Source organism: Fomitiporia mediterranea (assembly GCF_000271605.1).
Source record: "Fomitiporia mediterranea MF3/22 unplaced genomic scaffold FOMMEscaffold_19, whole genome shotgun sequence".
NCBI lineage: Eukaryota > Fungi > Basidiomycota > Agaricomycetes > Hymenochaetales > Hymenochaetaceae > Fomitiporia > Fomitiporia mediterranea.
Window position 1 is genome coordinate 99,114 of NW_006760404.1, and position 15,811 is coordinate 114,924.

The window sequence follows — 15,811 nt, forward strand, 5'->3', positions numbered from 1 at the left end:
ACATCGCATAAGTTCCGTTTGACAATGATCTAACCATGTGGAGCACGAATGTTGCCATTGCAGCCAGCCTGAAGGTATAAAATCCCCCGTGCAGGCGATGCAAAATGTCAAGGGTGCTTTGGATCGGCAATTCTTTCATAACAATTAGTGATGTTCAGGCTTGCCTCCCTCCTCGTTATCCCCATTGCATTCGCTTGTCAAGTGATTGGTGAGCCTTCATGTTACTACACAATCCTATGACTGCTGACTGTTGTGTACAATAGCTCATGGAACTCCGCCGTCGGCAGCTGAGATGGTGCAGCGACGAGAGTTGAATCTGCTTACAGGACGGTCTCTTCAGCAACGTTGTGGCTCTGCACTAGCCAAGAGAAAGGCGAAACGGATGCACAGGCGTGCTGAGGCTGGTCTCACTACACTCAACAAGCGCGAATCGAACGATTCAGTATGTATCCTCACTCCAGAGGTTACACAGGGTCCGTATCATATCCTAGGCGAGCTCGTGCGCCAGAACATCACGCAGGGGCAAGGTATGATTTGAGTCTCGCGTTTGATCGGGTTAAAGCTAACCACGTTTAAACAGCGGGAGTTCCTCTTGAATTGAATGTTGACTTCTTTGACATTGATACTTGTGAGCCTGTTCCAGTAAGTATACAGTGTAATTGTATGCACCAAGTGCAGCGTCTACTTACTGATGTGAATGCAGCGCGTCTGGGTCGACGGCTGGCAATGCAATGCAACCGGAGTCTAGTAAGTGACATGTTGATGCGTTCATAATTGATCTCTTTGACTGTCGGCGTAGCTCCGGTTATGAGGTAGCATCGGCAGCCAGTAACAATGGCAGTGGATCAAGCTTCCCACCTCTCCCCAGCCCGACTGGAACAGGTGCATACACGGATGTAGATGACCCAAACAACCCGATGGTCATTGTTAAGCCTGGTGACAATGAAGTGACCTATCCATTTACTATTCATTTCGTACTGGCTGACGTTCTGACACGGATAGAACTTCTTGCGTGGTATATGGCAGACTGACGACAACGGCGAGTTGACGATGCATTCAATAGTCCCAGGCTGGTATTCTGGTCGCTCCGTACACTTCCACATCAAGGTGTACACTGAAGGAAACGGCTCGCTTGCAGATAACGGAACATTTGTTGCTGGAAGCGCGGTCCAGTGAGTTCCCTTTATTCAGTTCTTCCACTATATTGCTTGGTCTCTCCACTTATCTTTGATGTTTTACGAAATAGCACAGGACAATTTTTCTTTGCAGATGATTTCATTGAGAAAGTCGGAAATACAACCTCGTATAACACAAACCCTGTTGAACGTGTCTATAATAACGACGACATATGGTACAACTACCAAAACGTACGTGTCTCCAGAACTCCTATCTTTCGATTAGTAGTAACACTCCTTTCAATATTTGTTTTGTTCTTCAGGCCTGGGGTTACACAGCAAACATGGACATAGCTTTCAAGGATGAAGACAATATAACCGCAGGTGTTGTCGGCTCAATTAGCCTTGGTTTGAACTTGTTAGTATGGTAATCTTATCTCTGAAACTGTTTGTTCATCCTTCTGTATTTTGACAGGACTTTCGCAAGTCCCGAGCTTACGCCATATTATTGGGGTGGCAACTCTTCGGATCTGTCTGCCACTGAGACCGCTTCTGCATTCTAACAGCTGTTTAGGAGCAGCGATCATAACGTAGGAAAAATGTATTATTCAGACATCGGTCCATGTGCTACCTCAGCTTTACTATTGCTGTTGGAAATGAATATCTTTGGTTTCAGGATTTATGCAAATAAATGTAAATAACGCGAACACGATTTGAAGTACGTCACGTGCCTACAATTTCACTTCTCCCAACGACTCGCTTCCATTCCTTCTTGCCATGTGTATCCATGCTTTTGTATCCATGCTTTTCCCAAAATGTTCGCAGGTATATTACTTCCCTAACTGATTCATATTACTACTGATACTGTGATTTGTTTTTGGGATATGGTGAGCTTCTTCACTGTTCCAACTTTTAAGCGACTGCTCCAAATCACGGACAACTGAAAGTTTAACGTCCGGCTTCCGAATCGCTGGGAAACGCTTCATTCCAAGGACAACAGTAATATAAGAACAAGGATAAGCGAACGCTATTGACTCCTCTTGTTGTTCCAAATAGCAAAATGACCGAGACGTATAATTCGCAGGACTTGAAATACATTTCAGTACAACGTCCGGACGACCCAGTTTCAACGCGGACAGAATAACTGAGAGGTCGTCGAATCAGAATTTTTTCAGTGTGGAACAGCAAGATTACACATTCCACCAGGATGAAAAGTAGTGTTGTGTATAAACTCCTTGCTTGTTGAATGTACCTCACCTATTGCTCTTTCTCTGTAGATCATAAACACGACAAAATAGAAGCCCAAGTCAATAAGTATAAAGGCTTAACATAATCCAAAAGAGGAGCAACTGTTGGACATTTCGTTGCTACAGTTGATGTCTCCAACTGCACAGCTCAGTGGGTCAAATAGCTACATGGAACATGGATGTTTGCAAGTATTGATTGTTGTATTTAGATGCATGCTGTGCATAATAACGGCCAAGCCTTTTACAGAACATTACTGATGTTTAGTGTGCTATGAAGCTTCACTATGACATTTCATATGTACAGCCAGTTCATTTACTGTCTTCTGTGTTCTGATGCTTAAGGACAAATTACACTAATCTAAAAGTCTTATTTCAATTTAGTTCTTCTGACCCAGTCTTTACAATTTGACCATTGCTGCACAAAGTCAAAAAGTTGTGTTTCATTGTCCACTTAGCAGCTTCTGGAAGGGCAAATCCGACTTCATGTCTTAATCAAAATGCCTAATATGCTGACAGATCCTATTCACCAATGTTTTAGTAAGATGGTGTTGGACACAACAGTCAATGTGGCAGGAAACATATGTAAAGGGGGCTCTGTTTGTATAAAGAGGACAACTAGTTTCTTTTTCTGGAGCCAGCTTTACTAGTACCCTTGGAAAACTTACAAGTTTACCTCTTTGCTACTTTCACCTGCCAAATGATAGGTGAGGCTCCATGCTCTTTTGCATGTCTATAATCAGTACTCATCATCTACCATAGCTAATGAAACTCTGCTGTCAGAAACCAAGATGCTGTAGAGGTGCAAATTAAACACAATCACTAGTCTGTCTCTCCATAAGTGTTACAGTTCTGCACTAGCTAAGAGAAAAGTAGTACATATACACAAGTGTGTAGAGACTGGTCTTACTACATTCAACAAGTGCAAATTGAACAATTCAGTATGTATCCTCACTCCTGAGGTTACACAGGGACTGTCAGTAACAGTGTAGAGGGGACCCAAAGGCTCAGTAAGAGGATCCAGGCTACAACTATCCTACACAACAGAAATACAGAATGTGAGTACTAGAACATAGTTAGAACTTGTGGAACAGACAGAGAGAGAGAGTGAGACAAGAGTAGAGTATATAGAGTAAGCCTAAGAGTACAGGACTACCTAGAGTAGACAAGATCAAGACTACAGGACTAGTCTGATCTTGTATACTTATATATACTAAACTATACAAGAGTACTTAGAGAGTATGAGCTACTAAGAATGATAAGTCATAAAGAATGAAAGAAAGGAAGGTCAAAGATAAAGGTACAAAGAATGAAGGGATAGACAAAGGGTAAGAGACTATAGAATGAACAAAGAATGAAAGAGTGGTTAAAGGAATGGAATGATAAAGTAAGGAGGAGTAGTAGTAAGAGTCAGTATGTATATAGTTCATAAACAGTACTTCTGAGGGACAAAAGTCCTAAGTTCTAGTATAGAAGAGTGTAGAACCCTTAGAACTAAAGGTATAAGAGTAAAGAACTGTAACATCACCCCTCCTCTAAAACCAATCATCCTGATTAGTAAACATTAGGCTTAGTTAGTGACTTGAGTATAGGTCAGAATAGTAGGGTTTGGAAATCTGTAAGGCTGAGTTTGTACAGAGTACTAGGATGAAGCTGATAAAAGTCTTAGATTGCTTTAAGAGTATAGGTAAGGTTCTTGACAGGTTTCTAAGTGTACTCTTTAACTAGGTACCCTTTCTAGTAAACAAGGAATTTGAGTTTTCTGTATAGTAGCTTAGTATCTACTATGTACTCTACTTTATATTCTAGTTCAGAACTAATAAGTTCTGGTAGAGGTAGTAAGGGTCTTTGTTGTGAAGGAAAACCTAGATCATAGTACTAAGACAATAGAGCCTTGTTAAACACTAAGTGTATGTACTTCTATGTTGCTAGAAGTTAGAGTTTGTAGGTAGAGGTACTAACCTTCTTTTTAATAATAAAGGGTCTAAAGTACTTATTGTCCAATTTCTTTATTAGGTGATCTAAGGTCAGATTAGTAGCTCTAGTATAACTTTGTTACTAGGCTAGTAATTCTTAGCTACAGATCTCTTCTAATTATAGTTCTGCTTTATAGTCTATACTACCTTTTCTAAAAGAGCTTATATATCCTTTCTAGTCTTGTGTATTTATTCTACAAAGTCTGTTATAAATTCAGAACTGCTGTTCTGGTTTAGAACTGTCCTCTAGTACAAATGTCTCTCATAGTTGAGGAAGAACAGAGACTGTTCTATTATAGAGTGTTACTAGTTATTGTGTACAAATTCTGTCAGAGCTAACTATTCAGACTAGTCTGACTACTAATAATTAATGAACATTTAGAGATAGAGTTTAATCTTCTGATTAACTTACTTAGTTTAACTATTAGTCTATAAGTAATATGTAGTAGAAGGATTCTCTTGAATTCTGAGAAGTACATACAAGTCCTGTATGAATTTTGACTTGAATTGTAGTCTACAATTGTGAATAAGCTTCTGAGGGAGTCTATACAACTAGAAGACATAATCCTAATAGATACACACTATACCTTCAGAAGTGAGTTCTGTTTAGGTTAGAACTGTATAGACTTGCTTAGAGAATTAGTTAACAATCATACAAATAGTATTGTAACCCTAAGACTCAGGTAGCTTACTAATCAGGTCTACTAAGACTTCCTCCTAAGAGTGATCTAGAATCTAATACAGATGTAAGAGAGTCTGAACCCTTGTCTAGTAGACCTTAGTCTGTTAGTATGTATTATAACCAGTTACATACTTTAGGATTTCCCTCTACATTCCTAGCTACTAGTAGTTCTGAGTAATGAGTTCCTGTGTTTTGTGTTAGCCTAAATGTTCTACAGTCAGATTGTTATAATAAGCTCAGACAATGTCCTCCTACAGCTTCTAATCTATTAGATTACACTCTAGATTAGGAAATCCCTAATTGCCTTATGTAGAATTACTGTACTTAGAATGTCTCAGAGTATCAGACTTCACTATATAGTATATAAGGTAGACACTTGCTTAATGTCTTAAGAAGAGAGAGTACTTGGAGCACTCCTACTACACTTGTTAAAAGGTTATGAGCCTTAGTGCCTATTGAATGCCTCTACACACTTACTCTTACAGAACACCTTTGCCTCCTACTAGACCACCAAGCCCAAGACCTCCCTCTCCCCCCAAACCCATTATGATGTTGTCTACAATACATACCTTTGTTAACACTATAATGAAGGACTCTGACATTATAAAGTTCTTTAAGGGAACAGAAAAGTTGGCTAGTATAAAGAGATACAAGATATAGTACTTGTGTATACACAGTGCACTTGCTGCCATAATGCTCTTAAACCATCTAGAGCACAATCCCCCTTCCTCTAATGATGCTAGCATATGTACAGGCAATGTTTTGTATCACTGTATAATGAAAACAATAACTAATACAATTTATACAAACTTTACAATGTATACAAGTGTTAGAAGTCTCATGAAGGTGCTTTCTGAACAATACAACATTCAAACAACAATGACACATACTGTAGACATATCTACATTGTTTACAGTAAAAGGGCATGTATTACAGTTTGATAAGACATTAGACAACATTGAACAAATCTACAGGTAGTTGTCTGTACATAATAAAGCCCCTAATAACAATACATACATCTCAGCAATTAACCTCACTACTCCTCATAAGTATAGATGGGTAGTAACAATGCTAGACAGACAGATTACCTATTATAATCAACTACCAACAGTTATAGTGGCTCAGAAAGACATTCTAATGCTAGCTAAGTTGATACACAAATTACAAAACACATATACTAAGTATCATTCTCAGTACTCTCAAACAAAACAAGATACTGAACAAGACAGCCTACAAACAAAAGGCAAAAGTGTAGCTAAAGGCAAAACAAAGCCTTATAATAAAGTTAAATGCTACAACTATAATAAGTATAGGCATATGTTAAAAGACTGCTGAAATCCTCTAACAAGCAAAACAATGAAAGCTTGAAAGAAAAAGCATAGGCAAACAGCTACTACTTCTACTACTACTACTATGTTGTCTCAACCTACACTTAATACAGTAGTATTCATTAGAGACAATAATGAAACAGTATTCATTAAAGATGTTAATAAAACACTAATGCTAGAGTCTGTAATTGTAGAAGCCTCAGTATCAAGTTCCAACAGCTTACCTGTTTAATCTACTCTATCTGCTGAATCCACTCTATCTACTGAATCCAATGTATTTTCAGCATTCAAAGTACAAGAGGATGGTGTCATACAAGTAGACAACTTTATGAACTCATTTGACAATACAAAAGAAGTTATTAAGGAGTTCAATTACAATCCAAACATATGTATCAATGTAATACATTGTAATGATACTGAACTAATACATTGTATTAATATATTGGACTCTAGTACAAATGTACACACTACTCCATACTTGTTCCATCTTACAAACGTTTGGAACTCAACCCTAATAAACATTATGATTGTGAATAAATTGTTATTCACACTTAGTAAAAGTGGAGTAATGACATTTAATGTAAAACTATGAGACAAAGCCAATGAGCATACTAAGGTGAATATGATTTCACTACAAAATGTATACTATCATCCCAATCTGAACTTCACACTTGTTAGTGAAGCACTATTATGTAAAGCAGGATATGTTTTAATGAAAACAAACAATGAATGTATTATTTATTCTCCTGCTCATACAAAGATTAGTGAAATACATGTACAAAATAACTTGTATATGATAGTTTCTCATTATAATAAATGATCTATTAATGCAATCACTATCATTGATTTACATTAACAAATGGGTCATGTTAATTTTGATTACTTGTGCAAACTCATACAAGAGTATCCTGAGATTATAAGTCAAAGTATAACAGACAATAAAAATGTGTAGTGTACAGATTGTATCAAAGCAAACATACAACACAATGAAATACCAAAAATACAAACAACACCTCTTGTACAATCTTATGGAGATCATCTCCATATTGATATTTGGGGACCTGCCCTAGTACAAGCTTACAGTAAGTATGAATATCTTTTTACCATTGTAGATAATGCTACACAATGGGTAACTATACTACCTATACAGTATAAAAGCAATGCTTTCACAGAATATGTAAAGCATACAACAAAACTCTTTATACAGTACAGTATAAGAGTTAAAACTCTCTAAAGTGATAACAATACAGTGTTCCTAAGTAAAGACTTTACTATGTACATTGAAAGTCAAGGAATAATACATAGATTAACAGTACACAATACACTACAGTAGAACAGAGTTGCAGAACGTATGCATAAGACTATCTTTAACAGTGTATGTATGTGTCTGTTATCAGCAAAGTTACCTATGAAATTCTGGGTATATGTAGTACAATATCAAATGTTTATTCATAACAGAATACTGAGAGTTGCTATTAATTTCACAACACTATATTACAAACAGTATAACAAACATTATCAAATAGATAATATATGAGAATTCAGCACATATTGTATTATACAGAACAAATGAATGCATAAACTACAACCTAGAGGCTAACACACACAATGGCTAGGTTATGATAACAACAGTAAAGGTCACTTAGTGTGCCATGATAATAAAATTACTGTCAAACACAATGTACAATTTATAGACAAACCAATGTCTAGGATTGAAGGGGAGAATAATCATAACAATGATACATCAAACAATGAAACTCTTCCTAATAACAATAATAAAGATAAAGAACCTGTCATACAATGCTCTACACAAGAGCAAAGACTGGTTAAACAAACTATAGGTTTAAATTACAAAGACAATATAAACCTAGCTATGTATCTAACAGAATTTAACAAATTCCTTAATAAAGTCTATAACAATCCATTAATGTATTATAATACTATAACACATATAGACAAAGAACAGTGGATCAAAGTTATGAAGGATGAAATACAGTCACTTCAACAACAAAACACATGGATATATACTATCCCCCCTATGAATACAAACATAATTGGAATGAAATTTGTCTATAAAATCAAAAGACTGGCTAACAGCTGAATAGACAAATACAAAGTACAATTTGTAGTGCAAGGATACACTCAAAAGAATAGAATAGACTTCTATTCTGACAACTTATTTGCTCTAGTAACAAAACTATTAACAGTACAATTATTGTTATCTTGGGCAGCATCTAAGAACTACAAAATACATTAGATAGATGTAAAATCCACATATCTTTACAGAGAATTAAATGAGGACAAACTCATTTATGTGAAACTGTTGCCAGGCAGGCTACTTACAGATATTAAACCTGGACAGGTGTTACACTTAAATAAAGTGTTATACAGATTGAAACAAGTAGGTAGATGATAGTACAAGAAGATTACCAAACTACTGCTTAAGATTGGATTAGAACAAGCTAATTACAATCACACTGTATTTTACAAGAAATGAAATAATAAAACAATTCTTGTAACATTTATGCACATTAACAATATTACAATTATTAGCAAAACTATTGCTATAATAATAGTATTTAAACATGCATTAAGACAACACATTACATTTACTGATGGTAACAAAATACATTGGTTACTTGGTATTAAAATAAGCCAAGATAGACCTTAACAAATGATTAGCTTACAGCAAAAGCATTATATTAAAAGTATAATCAAGTGTTACCACTTTGAAAATGAAAAGGCACTACAAACACCTATTACTCCTGGAATAGATCTATCCAACAATACAAACAATATGTACAATACAAACAAAAGTAATAATGAAACAACACTATACATGAATATGGTAGGATTGTTAAGATATGTTGCAGACTGTACACAGCCAGACATATCCTATATTACTAGGCAATTAGCACACTACTTACAAAAGCCCCAAATGCATCACTATAAAGTAGTGAAACATTACTTTGTGTATTTAAAATATACAACAAATTGTTGGCTTCAACTTAGAAGCACAAACACCTTAAAATTACAAGGCTATTGTGATGCAGACAGACGAATGATAGAAGGACATAAAGCAATAAACAGTTATGTCTTTCAATTAGCTAAATCAACTATATCTTGGTCAAGCAAACAGCAAAACCTGGTACTACTATCTGTTTACAAAGTAGAGTTGCAAGTGCTAGCATATGCTACTTAAGAAGCCATTTGGCTCAAACGATTCACTGAAGAAGTACTGCAGACTGAATCAGCACCTATTATGATTTATTACAATAATCAAGGTGTAATAAAGACTATAAAGTCTGACAAAATAACATACAATGCTTACACTAAACATTTTGATTTATGAAAAGACTTTGTACAATGTTACATTCAAAACAATTATATTAATGTATACTATGTTTAATCACAGAACCAATTAGCAGACATCCTTACAAAGGCTCTCCACATCCTGCAAATCAAGCATCTAAACAAACTATTAGGCATACAGTCTTAGTTCTTAATTAATGCTTGAAGGGGAGTATTAGATTGTGCTCTGGATTAGGAAATTCCTAATTGCCTTATGTAGAATTACTACACTTGGAATGTCTCAGAGTATTGGACTTTACTATGTAGTATATAAGGTAAACACTTGCTTAATGTCTCAAGAAGAGAGAGTACTTAGGGCACTCCTACTATGCTTGTTAAAATAATCCTTTAGAACATACAGTTGGCCTTCTTAGTAAACTCATCCATCCTTATCCTCCTCCTAATCCCTAGCCTGCTTCTCTAACTACTTTACTACAACTTAGTCTTGTGTGTGTCTTAAAGCTTACTGTATGTAAGTAACAAAGTCAACATTCTTAGATTCAAGTTGAATCTCTTGAATTGTCTCAGACACAAAACAGGAATTGTTTAGAAGAACAAGATTTTTGTTATCATTCTCTCCCCTTTTATAACCTACTTGTCTTAAGAGTAAATCAGCTTTCATTATTTGTGTTCTAAGTTTGTAGGTTAGTACAAAGTTGTAGTCCTACAGTTCTAACATCTAGTAAGCCTAGTAGTAGTTGAGCTTCTAAGGCACTTAGAAGTACTAGAGATTAAGGTGATTACTCTAAATCTTAAACTTCTGTATAGTACTAAGGAGATATTAATACTACTCTTTTAGGGAACAGACAATTGTAAGGAGTTTCTTGTTATAAATAAGGTAGTTCTGTTCTGTTACAGAGAGGGATTCTGATCAGAACACTATTAGACACTACTTTCTATTAATGAACTAGAACAGTACTACTCTATTTACAAAGTTGGAAGAGTTGGCTTTAACTCAGAACTTGTCTACAACTATTAGAACTACTAATACAGACTTGCTAGTAATAGCCTACTTGAGGGACTCAAATGTAGACTACTACTAATCACCCTATTACTAAGGGACATCTTTACTAGTAAGATTGTAAAGGGGTTAGACAATAGTACTAAAGTCTTAAATAAAGTATTAGTAGTAGTTTGCAAACTTAAGGAATACTTAGACCTGTTTCAGGTTCTAAGGTTGTAACTAGTTCTAAACTACAGTTACCTTTGCTGGATCTATACAGACCTCTCCTCTACTAATTATAAAGCTCAGATAATCTACTGACTCCTGTGTAAAAGAACACTTTACTTTTTAGAGGAACAGTTTATTATCCTAGAGCTGTTATAGAACTACTCAGATTAGTTAGTAATAATGCTTGACTGTCTGAGTAAAGATCAGAATGTTGTTCAGATACATACTAACATACTCTAAGTTAATCAGATCTGTAAGAATGTAATTTATGAATGACTAGAATGTTGTGAGTAAGTTAGTTAGTCTGAAGAACATTATAATTAGTTTGTACAATCTGTAATTAGTTTAGAATACAGTCTTCTACTCATCTCTGTCTTAGATCCAAATATTATTGTATCCTTATTAAACATCCAACTTAGTAAAAACCTTAGATGTATGTGTTTTGTCAATAAGCTCCTGAATTAGAGGGAGTAGGTACTTGTTTTTAACAGTACCTTTATTAAGACAACAATAATTCTAGACTGGGTAGAGCTTCCTATCTTTCTTTTTAACAAAGAAGAAAGAGGAGGCTATAAGGGACTTTAAGAGTCAGATCCAGCTGTTCCAAAGATTTTCCTGAAGGAACTTGTCAAGCACCTCCTACTTGTCTCTGTTAAGTAGGTAGACCTTACAATCCTTAGGTTGGAAACCCTTAGTCAATTCAATTGTATAGTTCTAGAGATAGTGTTTAGGAAGCTAGTCAGTTTCCTCTTTACTAAAGACTTTAGGAAACTCTTAGACAAAATCCAGTAGGCTAAGTCTATGTGTATTCTAGAGTAGAGTTGTTCTAAGAGGGTTTTAAACTAGTTCTGTCTTAGACATCCTTTAGATTGACTCTGTTCTACCTTAACTAGAATATGTGTCTACATATTTATCCTAGTTAAAGAAGAACAACTGGTCACTTTTATCAGAACTGTTAGTAATATTAGAAGTGTTTGTATCTACTTAGGACAGTAGTATAAGATAACTGTAAGACTCAGAACACTAATTAAATGTGAGTGTTTACTCTAACTAGTTAATAGTAGGGTTGTAAGCCTTAAGCCATTTGAATCCAATAAAGATGTCTGTCTTTCTAAGGTTAGTAACTCTGAACTTAATACTTTCCTTATAATCCTAAATAGTCATCTGTAGTTAGACAAACTTAGTGATCCAACTATTCTGATTCATAGTTCTGTCCATATTATATACTAGGATTAGAAGTAGAACACATTAAGTAGGAAGATAGTGTTCTTACACAAAGGTCTTATTAATGTATAAACTAGTACATTTACTATCTACTAGAGTTATTATTCAGATCTGAGAGGATTCTAAGAAGGGAGCCAAGAGGACAGGAACTTAGAGTTAGTGTCTAGAGTATCCTCTAATAAATTACTACTTGTTCTAAAGGGAATATACAGCTTGTATAACCTTGTTGTCTAAGAGGGTAAGTATATGTACTAACATTTCCTTATTAACCTCTCTCTTTCAACAAGGACAGACTCATGTTCTTAGCTGTAAACTCAGCTAAGACTATCCCTACTTAATACTATAAACAAACTACTAAGTAGTAAACAAGGCTAGATAGTGTTCTGAATGTTCTAAGTTCTTAGAACACAAAAGTAGCAGGTTAGATTGTATGAATTTAGACTTGGATAAAGTGTGAAGAGAAGGATCAAAAGAATCAGAAGGAATAAGAGTACTATCTACTTTTGTTTTCAACTTTTTTCTTTTTAATAAATAATTTTGTTAATTTACTTTTTCTACTTTTTCTACTTTTCTTACTTTATTTACTTCTAATCCTACAGTGTCTATTAAATCAAAAGTAGCTGTTAAAAAATCTGAGTCATAACTCTTTAGTACTGTATTTACTGTTGAGCCTTTACAAAATCCTAGAGTATATAGTTAGAGTCTAGAAGTTTTTAAGGTGACTTCTGGATTTGTAGAAAAGGCTTCTTACTACAAATCCTACTTGTCACTCATTATTACTCTAATAACCTGACAAATATACTGTTACTTTTACAGGCAATTCTTAATTTAGTACTCTAACTTTCTATAGATAAAGTATACTCCTTACTTTCAGGCTTCTCTAATGTTTATTAGAATAGATTGATTGTGAATTATAGACAGATTGATCTGAGGGCTTAGAACTGTCAGAGTTAGACACATGTGTAGGTATTCTGTATAGACTTAATACATCTGAGTTACAGTTTGATTGAAGGAAATAGTGTGTGTCTTCTACTTAGTGTAAGTAATCAGTTCTAGTATCATTCTAAGAATCTTATTGACTAGTTCTGGGTAGAGAGCTTTTTCAAGTATTCTAATAAGGACATTATTAAACTTAAGTACAAATCCTACCTTCTGGACTAAGATATCAAACTCTTAGAAGAAGGTATTGATAGAATGTTTGCCCTGTTACAGAGATGTAAGCTTGTTCTATACATTGTACTTCTTATTCAGATTAATGAAGGAAGTACAGAGCTGCCCTATAAATTCTAAATATGACTTGTTGTTCTAAAGTCAGATTAGGCTTCTAATCTAATGTCCTTCAATCCAGTTCTGGGCCTAGGTAGCTGTGTTGCCTTCCTTTATAAAGGAGAGGACAAATAGGACACAATTAAGATCTAAGGATAGATTAGTTAAAGTGGCAGCTATGTATAGTTTGACTTAGTGTTAGAAGTCCTTAAAGTACTGTCTATTAAAGTCTGAAGGGTAGGCTACATGTACTTTCTTTCTAGAACAGGTTACAACTTCTAAAACAATCAGAACAGGTTCTGAGGGGCTAAGAGTATGTAGTTAGTAAAGGCCTCTTAGATAGAGGTCTATACATATTAAGCTAGGTCTGCTCACAACTACTAATCTAGTAGGACAGTAGGAGTAGTAGTTAGTGTAGGAGGGTCTATGTTTACACTGTAAAGGAATCAACACTAAACTAAAAGGGGTAATAAATAGAAGAAGGGTAGTAAAAGTTTAAAAGGGTTTATAAAGTTTAAAATTTAAAAATGTAAAAGGGTTAGGACAATGTAAAGAGATTGACACAACAGTGAGTACTAATGCCTGAAATGTAGAAGAGTTGTAGAGTAGTAATAGGTAGTTTTGATCTAATGTTAGTAACAGTGTAGAGGGGACCTGAAGGCTTAGTGAGGGGACTCAGGCTACAACTATCCTACACAACAGAAATACAGAATGTAAGTACTAAAACATAGTCAGAACTTGTAGAACAGACAGAGAGAGAGAGTAAGACAAGAGTAGAGTATATAGAGTAAGCCTAAGAGTACAGGACTATCTGGAGTAGATAAGATTAAGACTACAGGACCAGTCTAATCTTGTACACCTATATATACTAAACTACACAAGAGTACTCAGGGAGTATAAGCTACTAAGAATGATAAGCTACAAAGAATGAAAGAAAGGAAGGTCAAAGATAAAGGTACAAAGAATAAAGGGATGGACAAAGGGTAAGAGACTATAGAATGAACAAAGAATGAAAGGGTGGTCAAAGGAATGGAATGATGAAGTAAGGAGGGGTAGTAGTAAGAGTTAGCATACATATAGTCTATAAATGGTGCTCCTGAGGGACAGAAGTTCTGAGTTCTAGTACAGAAGGGTGTAGAACCCTTAGAACTGAAGGTACAAGAGTGGAGAACTATAACAGGAACTGTATTACATCCTAGGCAAACTTGTGTGCCAGGATATTATACAGGGACAGTATATAGTTTTTCAGAGTATTGTAACATCATTCTTACTCATGTGCCTTTGTAGAGGGTATTCTTCTTGAGCTTAATGTTGACTTCTTTGACATTAACACATGTGAGCCAGTTCCTGTAAATATGTTTACAAATATATTGTGAATGAAATGTAGGGATCTGAGCATACTGTATACAGGTACAACTATACTCTGTACAGGCCTGTACAGAGTATGGTTGTAAAAATACAACTGTTTTTTGAGTTCTAGGACACAAGTACAGCTACAGTGTGTACTGTATACAGCTGTATATGGTAATACACTTGTAAATACAAATTTAATATTATATTAATAGAAAGAAATAATTAATATACTTTAAAATTGTTAAAAAGGCCTATTATTACTTTATATGTATGTCCCTATCAAATTAGCACTTGTTATGCCCATTTTCATCAATATATTCAGTAAATCTGAAATATAATTTGTATGAAGTAATAAAAGATAGTCACATGACTAACTATTTTGAGAAGATAAATAATATAATATTAATACATTGACACCAAGATTAGCTAAATTTGGTGTTTTTATGTATAAAAGGTATATTATAAGGTATACAAAGAGAAGAAATAGTTATAAATTGTGCTACACATGTTATTAATACTGAAAATCTTCTTTGGATGTCCGTACTCTGTATACGGCCGTATACGGCCGTATTTGGCCTAATAGGATACGGGATACGGCCCGTTTTATACGAGCCGTATTTGGTGTCTCAAAGTCCGGTACGAGTACAGATCGTACCGTGACCGAAACGGGTCGTAACCGTACTGTACGGTACGATTCGGATCCCTAATGAAATGTTTCACTAATGAAATCTAGAATATTTGGGTAGATTGAGCAATGCTATTGGCACCTAGTGAGTGGGATGCTCTGATTATTCGAAGATATACTCATACTTATATTACTTGAATTAGCTCTGGTTATGATGCAATCTTAGCTGAGATGAATGCTGGCACTGCCACACTGGACAAGGTCTTCCACTGATCCCCGCTACAACAGGAACAAGTGCATATGTGGATGAGGACGATCCGAACAACAGCACGATACCTATCTCCCAACCAGGAGACAATGACGTATGTCTTATCTCACTTGTGAGTTTGGGGTCTTGCCTACTCAAGTGCAAATGACGATATGCATAGAATTTCCTACGTGGCATATAGCAAGCTGATAGCAACGGCGAGTTGACG

General features: G+C 35.3%; 1 protein-coding gene across 1 annotated transcript; it reads left to right on the top strand.

The window, feature by feature from the left end:
* Positions 1-150: 150 nt before the first annotated feature.
* On the top strand, positions 151-1,678 carry FOMMEDRAFT_32348 (aromatic compound dioxygenase; the record flags this gene model as incomplete). Its single annotated transcript, XM_007271886.1, has 9 exons — positions 151-208; positions 264-527; positions 581-642; positions 704-747; positions 800-947; positions 1,003-1,172; positions 1,247-1,367; positions 1,439-1,533; positions 1,591-1,678. The coding sequence occupies 9 exons, from the start codon at positions 151-153 to the stop codon at positions 1,676-1,678; spliced, it is 1,050 nt and encodes a 349-aa protein (XP_007271948.1).
* Between the last annotated feature and the right edge of the window lie 14,133 nt (positions 1,679-15,811).